At 43.6% G+C, this 12,349-nt stretch overlaps 1 protein-coding gene across 1 annotated transcript in view; it reads right to left on the bottom strand.

The window, feature by feature from the left end:
• The window catches only part of cacna1ba (calcium channel, voltage-dependent, N type, alpha 1B subunit, a), a 621,447-nt gene that overhangs the window by 251,942 nt on the left and 357,156 nt on the right, over positions 1 to 12,349 (bottom strand). The window contains exon 7 of the mRNA XM_080212160.1: positions 4,997 to 5,100. Coding sequence (XP_080068286.1) covers positions 4,997 to 5,100 — 104 coding nt within the window. The remainder of the gene's footprint in view (positions 1 to 4,996; positions 5,101 to 12,349) is intronic.

Below are 12,349 nucleotides of genomic sequence, written 5' to 3'. Positions count from 1 at the left end.
ATTGGAACCTGGGTCCCCAGAGAATTAGCTGAGTTTCTGGATTAATAGCCTAGCGATAATGCCACAAGGCCATCGCTTCCCTATGTTGTCATGAGGTCGTTCACAGAACTACTTCAGGAAGTGATTAAGAAGAGCATAACTGTCTCTTTTGTCACACAAGGACACAGGATGCTGAACAAATGATACAAATGATTTTTAAAATGCAGTAGGACTGTGAAGTAGTTCTAATCCCAACTGTCCAAAGGAGTGAATGAGGTTTATTGCTTGAAGTGGCCTTCTAAATCGCAGGCAATGGGAGTGACATCACAGCATTACTGATAATTCTGTCAGCCAGGCCCAGCATGTAAAAAGTAGAAAGCACTTAAGGAACAGGTCACAGCATGAGACAGAATCCAATCGTCACCTAGCTGTAACGTAAAGTGAGAGATAGAGGAGTGAAAACACTGGGGAAATTATCACACGACAACTGTCTTCGAACAGACAGTGTGACAGGGTAGATAGATTCCATACCATAGACTCAGTATTAACCGTCACAAATAGCAAAATTTACAAATACGTTTCAGAAATCTGTCAACTTTCGAGCAAGTGACTAAACGGACTTTTGTCCAATTGCCCACTTCAAATCATACTTTAATCCACACTCACCAGATATAAAATAATTTATTTTCAATGCAGGGATTAACTACATAAATCCAGAACACCACCTTTAACATTTTAAGCGACAAAATGTTCAAGCAATTTGCGATTCCTTTCTGGCCTCTTTGTACAACCTGCTGCTGGTCACATCTTACACTTCAACTTTCCTCCCAATATATAGGAAGCACCCTCAATTTAAGGGGTGGAGGTGGGAAGAGGGAGGGGCGATGGCCTAGTGGAATTATCGCGAGACTATTAATCCAGCAGCATAGCTTATGTTCTGGGGACCTGGGTTTGAATCCTGCCAGAGCAGATAGTGGAATCTGAATTCAATATTAAAAGAAAGCTGGAATTAAGAATCTACTGATAACCATTGTTGGAAAAACCCATGTGGTTCACTAATGCCCTTTAGGGAAGGATATCTGCCGCTGTCAATGGGGAATTCCCACTGAAGCCACCCTGTGCTGGTGGAAAACCTGCGGGTGAGGGTGCGCTGCTGGCAGGACCAGAGAATTCCATCGGCGTGGACGGCCACAGAATTCCAGCCGATACATTGCTGTTACTATTTGCCCACTAATAAAAAGTTCCCAGTTCAACCATACTCATTTTGATGGCAGCATTATTCTAACAAACTGAAGCTAGCTGCGATATTCTCCACAGGCTGGTAGGAATCAGCTCATTTTGGCTGTCTATTAAAATGCCTTCGATGAATTCAGCAACGAGAACAAAAGGCCAATTTCACAAATGCAGAATAGCTAGGCTCAACTCGAGTGAAAAACCTTTAGAATGGCTCAGAAATCCAGCACAATGACTCTTTTATAACAAAGGTTTTTAATTGAGTCTCATATTACTGGCAAGTGGTTAATGCCGTTTACACAAAGTAATCTGTGGAAAGAGTTGTTGGCGTCAGTTGTAGCTATTGTTTAACAGGCCTTCACACTGTATGGCAAAGTTCCTTGCTCTTTTACTAATGAAGAAGGAAAGATATACCTTATTAGGGAGATGTTGAATGACAGAAAATGCTCGATTCCCAGTTAATAAACTGTGACAAATTTGGAATGGTGTACAAACTAATGAACCAAACTCAAAACCCGCTCCCAGATGTGACCTTCCCCCTCTGCTCCACCTCACCAAATTCCAGAAGCTGAAATGATGTGTACAAGGTTAATAACATGGTGTTTGATAACATGGCACAGTGGTTAGCACTATTGCCTCACAGCAACAGAGACCCGGTTTCAATTCCAGTCTGATATTTGCATGTTCTTCTTATGCCTGCGTGGCTTTTCTCCTATTTCCCCCCACAATCCAAAGATATGCAGGTCATGTGCTTTGGCCATGCTAAATGTGCGGAGTTACAGAGATAGGGCAGAGATGAGGGCCTGGGTGGGATGTTCCATTGGAGAGTTGGTGCAGACTTGATGGGCTGGATGGCCTCCTTCTGCACTGTAGGAATTCTATGATTCTGTTGAAAATGGCAGCCATGATCTGAAGATGCCAGCATTGGGCTGAGGTGAGCACAATCAGAAGTCTCACAACACCAGGTTAAAGCTGAACGGGTTTATCTGGTATCACGATCTTTCAGAGTGCTGCTCCTTCATTCACCTGATGAAGGAACAGCGCCCCAAAACCTCATGACAACAAATAAACCTGTTGGACTTTAACCTGGTGTTGTGAGACTTCTTACTGTTGAGAATGGGTATCAACTATTCTGTGAATGGGCTGGTGGCCAAAGTGAAGGATAACAGTACAGGACAGTAGAATATCAGTACACTGCAAATCCTCATGATAGAAATTGCTATTTTTGTTCAACTTTGTACAGAACGATTCATCTGGAGAATCACAGTACAAGAAGAGAGAGGGGAGGAAGGGGCCATTTCTTTAGATGTATCAATCTGAGATGCTTTGTTCTGGTTTTTGAAGGCTTGCTGAAAGGCTAACACCTTCCCTTTCCAGAGCAATTCTTCAGCAAATAACATTTCCTCATCACAGGACAAATTAACATAGTCCTAATACGATTTCATGCGGTGCACTGTGTATAACAGCCTCGCGCTGGCGTTGCAATGAAAAGGACTCCCGAGGTTTGGCTTGAAATAATGAAAGGGTATTTGGCAGTATCATTATGGAAATGCAATAATAATATACATCTAATGGCATCAGTGAGAGCTTTCACACAAGGTAACCATTTTCTCAACGTTCTATAATCCCTGCACCCTAGGAGAATTCCTCTTTGGTATTACTGGGATAATAAGCCATGCAAAATGAATATAATTTCCGCATTAGTTTTACTGACAATGGCTTAACAAAGTCAAATATCTGATACAAGTGTTGACCCAATGGGTGAATTATTACGCTCTCATACAGATCTGACATCTCACCATCATTTCTGTTCAACAAATGATCTGATTTTGTGAAGGTTTTATTTTATTTCCTTCATACAGGCTAGATTTTATATGGCCACTGTAAGGATACTGGAGGTAATTCTTCCACAGATATTACTTTTGTTTGATGGCTCGAATGTAAACGCTAACTCACTTACAGACTACAGGGCTTTTATTGATCAAGTTCTTAGTCCCTTGGAGCACATTGCCCAGCGGGAATGGAAAGTTGGGCCGGAATTTTGCTGGCATGCCCGCCCCGATTCTGGGGGCGGATGAGGCTCGGAGAACATCATTTACCTTGGGTGGGATCATACGAACCTCGGACAGACTTGCCGGTAAAATTCCACCCTTGATTTCAAATGTGAGGCCTTTTTTTTGTGTAAAACGTAACCAGAGGTCAGTCAATCTCTTGCAGATTGCATTGTTATGTAGCCTTTCTACTACAGCAACTGTTATCATTTCAAGGCCGGAATTCTCCGGCCTGTCACACAGGCGAGGTTCCCCAGTCCCATCAGCAGCACATCCCCCAAGCATCCCGCCCCACCCTTTCCATTCCCACCTCTCCCAAACTGGTTTCATGGTGGTGTCGGGTGACACTGATGGGAAATCCCATTGAGAGAAGCGGGATCAGAGAATCCCACTGCCAGCGAACAGCACACTATCTCCCACCGCCACACACAGCTAGGAGACCCAAGAAATTCATCCCCAATTTTTAAAAGAAAGGATTTGCTTTTTTATACCCGTTCAGATGAGTAATCCCTTGCACAGACATTGTAAAAGACATTCTTGGGTGCCAAAATGTGGGTATCACTAACAAGGTCAGAACCTGGAGTCTATTCCGGCTCACCTCGAGTTGATGAACTTTCTTCTTGAACCTTTGTGATGAAGGTACTCCTAAGAGCCATTAGGTATAGGGGAGAGTTTCATAATTTTCATCCAACGACGATGAAGGAGTGGAAATATATGTCCAGGTTACAATGGTGTGTGACTCAGTACCAGGGACCTGGGTTCGATTCCTGGCTTAGGTCTCTGACTGTGAGAAGTTTGCACATTCTCCCCATGTCTGTGTGGGCTTCCTCCCATAGTCCAAAGATGTGAGAATTAGATTAAGGGGCCAAATAAATTGCCCCTTGGTGTCAGGGGGTTGGTAGGGTAAATGAGTGGGGGTTGTAGGGATGGGATTGTGGTTGGTGCAGACGTGATGGGATGAATGGCCCCCATCTGCATTGTAGGGCTTCTATGACTTGGATGGGAACTTGGAACTCGGAACTCGTCTGCATGCAGCCCTTTCAGGTGGTGAAGGGTTCCGGCCTGAGAGATGGTCTAAATGGAAAAGCCAAATAATAAGTCATGATTTGGCTTTCCCATCTACACTCAGTCTTCAGGTTTTGAAAACCCAAGCTTAACCAAGTCAGTGACCACTTCCCCATTTATCCTCTACTCTTTAAATTTCGTCATGTCTGGAATCGAACTTGGGCTCCTCACCAGTTTTCTTCTTCAGGACAAAATGTTGAAAAAAAAAATCAATCTGTGTAAGAAAGTTAACTGAAATGGAGAGGATGCTGAAATATTTCTGCACTGCTTGGTTCAGGGAGCTTCTTGCGTGTACAGAAAGCTGAGTGTTTCATTTCAAATTGCTCTGAAAATTGCACAAAGTCACACTCTGCAAGACGTTTTGTCCTTTTTAATGCAAATATCTCAATAGTAACAGCACTTCAGACAGCGTGACTTCTGAATAAGTAATCTTCTATCCAAATGCCAACTCATCAGTGTCCCTGATAAGATTGATCATGGTGTGTCTTCTGCTGCTGTTTCAGATTTCTCAGTGCAGTGAAGGCATCACTGACAGACAGCAGATCAACACTAAATTGATTTTTATTTAGCAATGATTATTCTGCCATCAAGAGGCCCCTGTCACATCCCTGCACTTGCTGGGCTCTAAGATATACTAATCAGCGATTTACAAATTTCCATTCACTTACCCTGACAAAACACCCAAGACAAGGTTGAGCATGAAGAAAGATCCAATGATGATCAGAGGGATGAAGTACAACCAATTCCAGGCATTTCCCGAGGCATCATTTGCCTGTTAAATAAATAACAAAGACAGAACTCAGGTGAAACGGGAGAACAGGCAAAAAAATCCAGATAGCCCATTCTGGCTACAAAATTAAATGAAGCAGAACTGAATAAGCAACAATCTCAAGAAGACTGAATCAGTACAAAATGTCTTTAGTTGGCTTTAACGTTATTTGCCTTATTATTGAATATTGCTGTTGTTGCACATTCATTGTTTGCAATATCTGGGCAGCATGGTGGCACAGTGGTTAGCACTGCAGTCTCAGTGCCATGACCAGGGTTCAATTCCTGGCTTGTGTCACTGTCTATGCAGAGTCCGCACGTTCTCCCTGTGTCTGTGTGGGTTTCCTCTGGGTGCTCCGGTTTCCTCCCACAGTCCTAAAGACATGTTGGTTAGGTGCATTGGCCGTGCTAAATTTTCCCTTAGTGTACCCAAACAGGCGCTGGAGTTGGCGACAGGGGGGATTTTCACTGTAACTTCATTGCAGTGTTCTAATCTGATTTGAAATAGTTTCTTCATCCATAGAAACTTCCCAGCGTTGAATTTGTACGGGATAATTTATACGATTCCAAATAATATAAGTGCCATCTTAGACGTAAGGCAATTAGCTTCTCAACTGACGAGGGAACTACCTTTCTATCACAGGGCAACTTAACTCAATTCATTACCATTTATAAAGATGGAAATTAACAACATGGTAATATTTGCCATGCTGAACCTTGAGTGTCTCATTTCCTCTGTCCCATTTAATGTGACCCATGGGTCACTAGAATCCTTTAATGTTGAGGCCCATTATGTTAAATATTTCTTCATCACGTTCTTCCTTCATGAATACAACTAGGAAGACAACAGTCATCTTGGATTTTAGTATTACATCCATCAATCCACAACATTTTGTCCTACAGTCTTTATGCTCTCGTCAAAGAAACTCAAGAAAAGCAAGTTTAAACTTAAAAATCCATCGCTCCCTTGATAGTTCACCTGTTAAAATGAACCAACCAGTTTGAAACTAAACAGATGCAGTTTTTATCCATAGCCCATAGTGAGGTAGCTAACCTTAACAAGATTACAAGGATGGAATGGTAGCACAGTGGTTAGCACTGTTACCTCATAGCGCCAGGGACCCAGGTTCAATTCCAGCCTCGGGTCACTGTGCAAACTCCACACAGTCATTCTCCCCGCGTTTGCGTGGGTTTCCTCCGGACGCTCCAGTTTCCTCCCACAGCCCAAAGATGTATGGGTAAGACTGCTTGGTCATGCTAAATTGCCCCTTCGTGTCAGGTGGGTTAGCAGAATAAATATGTGAGGTGAAGAAATTTCTCCTCCTTTACCCCTTACCCTCAAACTATGACCCTTAGTTCTGGACTCCCCCACTATCATGGGAACATATTTTCTGTAACTACCCTCTCTAACCCTATGAGAATTCTATAAATTTCTAAAAGACCCCCTCACACTCTTCTAAACTCCAATGAATGTAATCCTAACCGACTTAGCCTCTCTTCATATGACAGACCTGCCATCCCAAGGATCAGCCTGGTAAACCTTTGCTGTACTTTCTCTCTATTGCAAGGACATGGTTCCTCAGATAAGGAGACAAAACAGCACACAATACTCCAGGTGTGGCCTCACCAATGCCCTATACAATTGCAGTAAAACATAGATCAACACTGCCCAATTCAGCACCATCAGGTATGGAAGATTCTGGTCCAATCCCAAAATACCCACCAACCTTAGAAAGAAAACTGTATTACCATGCATAAATGAACGTCCTTTCATTAATTTGCAAGTACTGTGAAATATACATTCCAGGACAAATCATGTCCTGACAGAATTGCAACATTTGAATCTTCCTTCAATAGTAGTCATAATTTGCACTTATTAATACAAGGTTTTATGAGCAAATCCACAATCAGTATAGTAGTTTAACAATTTAATGCTTTTGGCAAGGGAACACATTTCAATATTGAAACATATTTCAACTCAGAGCTCATCAGTTGAAGGATAGAGCTAATTCTCAACTGTGGATGCCAGCAATTGACAGATGGGTACACTGATCATATCACAATAATGCTGAAATTAAAAATGTAACTGGAAATTGTCCCGACAGAATTTCGTCCATTGACACCATATGAAATTTGAAAAAGGTTTAAATGGGGAGGGAATGGTGGCACAGTGGTTAGCACTGCTGCCTCGCAGCGTTCGGGACCCAGGTTAAATTCCCATCTTGAGTCATTGTCTGTGTGGAGTCTGCACGTTCTACCCATGCCTGCGGGGGTTTCTTCCCGTTTCCTCCCACAGTCCGAAAGACGTGCTGGTTAGGTGCATTGGCCATGCTAAATTCTCCCTCAGCGTACCCAAACAGGCACTGGAGTGTGGCGACTCAGGGAATTTCACAGTAACTTCACTGCAGTGTTAATGTAAGCCTACTTGTGATACTAATAAATAAACTTTAACTGGATTGTTTTCCTCGTGGAACTTTACACCAAAACGTCACAGAAGTGTTTTTAATACTGCAATAATCTGTTCTGATCTCACTCAGATCATTGTCCGGTTAATTTTCATTCAAAGCTTGATATGAAGGTAGTGGGGACATGTTGCACCTACATTCGCCCGGATCCAAATGGTGACACAGGCACAAAATCCCGCAAAAGCTAGAGGGCGAGAATCTCGCCAGCAGGATTTTCCGCCACTCCCTACCAGTGACATGGCACTCCCACTTCTGGAATGGGGGCCAGAGGCTGGGCCCTGGCCATGAAGGGGCATTCACTGTTGAGTGATGCACTCAGGTATCCGCTGCACTTGTCCTTATAAATGGCAGTGGTCTTGGGCATGGAGGGTGCTGCCTCAGGCACGTTGGTGAGATCTTGTAGATGATAAACGCGGTTGCCATTGCTCATCAGTGGTGCAGGGATTGAATGTTTTTTTGAAGGGGCAACAATCAAGCAGGATGCTTTGCCCTGAACGGTGTTGAGATTCATGAGTGTTGTTGGAGCTGCACTCATCTGGGCAAGGAGACTGTATTCCATCACACTCTTGACTTATGCCTTGTAGACAGTGGACAGACTTTGTGGAGCCAGGGGGCGTGTTACTTGTCACAGGATTCCTAGCCTTTGACCTGTTCCTGTAGTCACAGTAATTGTGCTAGTTCAGTTCAGTTTCTAGTCAATGGTAACCCCCCAGAAAATTTGAAAGTGGGGGGATTCAGCGATGGTAACGCCATTGAATATCAAGGGGCGATGGTTAGATCCTCTCCTGTTGAAGCTGACCATTGCCTGACACTTGCATGACTCAAACATCAACTTGCCATTTGTCAGCCCCATGTCTGGATATTATTCAGGACTTGAAGCATTTGAAAATGGACTGCTTCAGTATCTGAGGAGTCGCCAGTGGTGCTGAACATTGTGCAGTCATCAGCAAACATTCCCACTTCTAACCTTAGAATGGAAGGAAGGTCATCGATGAAGTAGCTGAAGATGATTGAGCCTAGGACACTGCTGAGAGACTGTTAGGAGATTGTTAGTGTGTATTCCTTTTTTAAAAAAAATCATTAAATGCTTTCCTCAACTGCTAAGAGGCCATTGACTTGTATTTCAAGTGATTCTTCCATATCAATATTCAGAATTGGTTGCTTAATTGGATATTGCAGTAGTTTTCTAATACATTTGCTAGACTTACAGTTAGTGAATTAGAAAGTTTTACTGACAATCTCTATTCAAAGGGCTTGTATTTTCAAACTGTAGCATGTCTCAGATCCATCATCTCACCCTTCAGGTGGAATTAAGATTCTCAGGTTGTTCTGCCAATCAGTTGTCAAGTGTGTCCCACTCATCTCACACAAACTGATCCTTTTTCATTAAGTAGGTTATGAAGTGCTCTAGCATAAGGGAACAAACCTGATGCCTTCTCCATCAATCAAACTGCTTTTTTTTTGATCCCAAGTTTATCAAAAGGGATTTTATTTTCCTTCACAGCTTCTTTTGTAGAATCGTACAATTCAGATAGAGGCCATTTAGCCCATCGTATCTGTGCCAGCCTTTTGAAATAATACCAAATTAGTTGCAATCCCTTGTTCTTCCCCCAAAAAAATCTCATGTCCACTCTGGATATTTTGTCAAATCTGTGTCCTCTGGTCATCATAGAATTCCTGCAGTGTAGAAGAGGACCACTCAACCCATAGAGCCTGCACTGACAACAATCCCACCTGGGCCTTATCTCCGTAACCCAATATATTTACCCCATTAATCCCCTGACACTAAGATCCAATCAACCTAACCCGCAAATCTTCGGACTGTGGGAGGAAACCAGAACACCCAGAGGAGATCCACGCAGACATGGGGAAAAATATGCAAACTCCACAAAGTCACCCAAGGCTGTAATCGAACCCAACTACTGTGCCACACTGCCATCCTTGGTTACTGTCTATTCACCCTATTAAGATGCTTTGTAATGTTGTTCATCTCAATCCAAATCTTCTCTCAAGTTTCTCCACCGTAAGGTGTAGAGAAAAGTGTAACAGTCATTTTACACTGTGAGACCAATGCTCTAACAGGCCTAACTGAGACACTTCAGGATTAATAAATCCTACTTCCACCCAGCATCTGAAATTGTTGGGCATCCTTGGCTGAGTAGAGACAAACTAATTGTGCTGGGTTTGTGTGAATTTTTTTCTTCATTCAAATTGCTGAGTTCTCGCGGTTATCAGGCTTTTCAAGTACTGTAGCAGAGCAATTCATGTTCTGTCCCTACAGCTGCATTTTGCACAAATGAAAGGGTATCTAGCAAGGCGCAGTGATAAACAGTCAAAAACGCAGCAAATCCTTCAGTCACAGCATCACGGATACAGTTCTAGATGCTCAGCAATATTCAGCCCCGTATCTCAAATCGTTCATTTTAACATGACTGGGCTGAACTTTTCCACTGGGAGTAGGTGAACCTGCTCCACTGGAGTACCAGTCAGTCAGAGGGGCACCTGTTCCTGGGGTGGCTGGCTCATCCCACAGCCATTCAGAACCAACAGGTTGTCACGTGCCTCTGTCCCCATTGGGAATGATGCCCCGCCTCCAAGAGCTGCCAGCCAATCGAACAACAGGCAATTCAGAGGACTTCAGGCGGCATAGTGGGATTGTCGCTCAACTAGTAATCCAGAGACCCAGAGTAATGGTCCGGGGACCCCAGGTTCGAACCCCACCTCGGCAGATGTCGAAATTTGAATTCAATTAAAATCTGGAATTAAAAGTCGAGTGGTGACCATGAAACCATTGTTGATTATTCTGAAAAAAACCATCTGGTCCTTAAGGGAAGGAAATCCTAATCTGGTCTGTCCTACCTGTGACTCCAGAGATCAAGTAACTCTTAAATGCACTCAGGGATGGGCAATAAATGCTGGTCCAGCCAGCTATGCCCACATCCCATGAACGAATTAAACAAAAAACCCTCTGGTTCATATTATGGCATTGCACCCTTACAATTAAGTCCAATTATTTCAATACTCAAGTTTAAAGTTTATTGATCAGTGTCACAAGTTGGCTTACATTAACACTGCAATGACGTTATTGTGAAAATCTCTCAATCACCACACTCTGGTGCCTGTTCGGATAAATCGAGGGAGAATTTAATATGGCCAGTGCACCTAACCAGCATGTCTTTCAGGCTGTGGGAGGAAACCAGAGCATCCAGAGGAATCCCAAGCAGACACGGGGAGAATGTGCAAACTCCACACAGACAGTGACCCAAGCCAGGATTCGAACCTGGGTCTCTGGCTCTGAGGCAGTAGTGCTAACCACTGTGCCACTGTGCCACACACGTGTGCATGGAACACAATTCTCCAGCCATTCACACCCTTGCCAATGAGTTTGGAGAATTTGGTGCTTAGCGAAATCTCCATTCTCTGCAGTGAGGGCACAGACTCCCAGCCCAAATTTTCCTATTTTGATCTGAAAACCAGGCACATGCACAGGCAGCTGTGGCTCAGGGAGAAACAAGTTCACATCTGAATCAGACTGCAAGATTTTCCAGCTGCGTTCGCCCTAAGGCTGGAAAATCCCAACTGAGGTCAACAGACCTTTGCATGGTCCATGTCCCACCCACTATGATTCCTGTAGTGGGAGAGACAAGAAAGTTCCGCCAGAAGGTTTCAGGTTTAGATGCTCCAGGACTTAAACACACAAAATTGAGGCTGATATTCCAATGCAGTACACAGGGAGTGCTGAACTGTGGGAGGTACCATCTTTTGGTGAGATGCTAAATTCATCTGGGGCCTTATTTGCCGTCTTATGTAAAAGACCCCATGCAACACTTAGGAGGGAAACCCACCCCCACCCTACCCCCTTGTCTCAATATCCCAATCAGTAACAGCCTAACTGAGCATTATCATGTTGTTTGTGGGAAATTGTCGTGTGCAAATTGGCTTCTGTGGTTTATTATAGATCATAAAATCCCAACATTACAGAACAGGCTACTCGGCTTGTCAATTCTGCACAATTTTTTTATTTATTCGTGGGACATGGGCATCGCTGGTTGGCCAGCATTTATTGCCCATCCTTAGTTGCTCTCGGAGGACAGTTGAGAATCAACCACATTGCTCTGGAATCACATGTGGGCCAGACCAGGTGAGGAGAGCAGTTTTCCTTCCTTAAGGCAATGAGTGAACCAAACAGGTTTTTCTGACAATCGACACTGGCTTCGTGGTCATCAGTAGATTCTTAATTCTAGATTTTTAAAAATTGAGTTCAAATTCTACTATCTGCTGCGATGGGATTCAAACTCAGATCTCCAGAACATGAGCTGAGTTTCTGGATTAATAGGCTAACAATAATACCACTTGGCCATCGCCTAACCAAAGACAGAGTATCTTACTCAGGCCCTGTCCTTGTAACACTTACCGTGGCTTATCCACCTAATGGCACATCTTTGGACTGTGGGGGAAAACCAGAGCACTCGGTGGAAACCCACGCAGGCAAAGGGACTGTGTGCAAACGCCACACAGACAGTCACCCGAGGCCGGAATGGAACTGGAGTCCCTGGCGCTGTGAGGCAGTGTCACTGATCACTGTGCTACCATGCCACCTTTAATTATTTCCTACATTAGGAAATTCATTCTGGAAGCACTTTGACTGCCAAGAGTTTTGGAGCATCCTGTGGTCATGAAAGGTGCTATGTAAATGCAACCTTTCCTTTCCTTTTTACTGCCATTCACCAATTCAGAAAACAAAGTAGATCTTCCCAATCATTAACATCTAGCACTTCTTCCTGCCTT

This window comes from Carcharhinus amblyrhynchos, chromosome 25 (assembly GCF_965287045.1).
Source record: "Carcharhinus amblyrhynchos chromosome 25, sCarAmb.v2.hapA, whole genome shotgun sequence".
NCBI lineage: Eukaryota > Metazoa > Chordata > Chondrichthyes > Carcharhiniformes > Carcharhinidae > Carcharhinus > Carcharhinus amblyrhynchos.
Note: the sequence above shows the minus strand (reverse complement) of the source record. Positions and strands in the feature narration are given on the sequence as shown.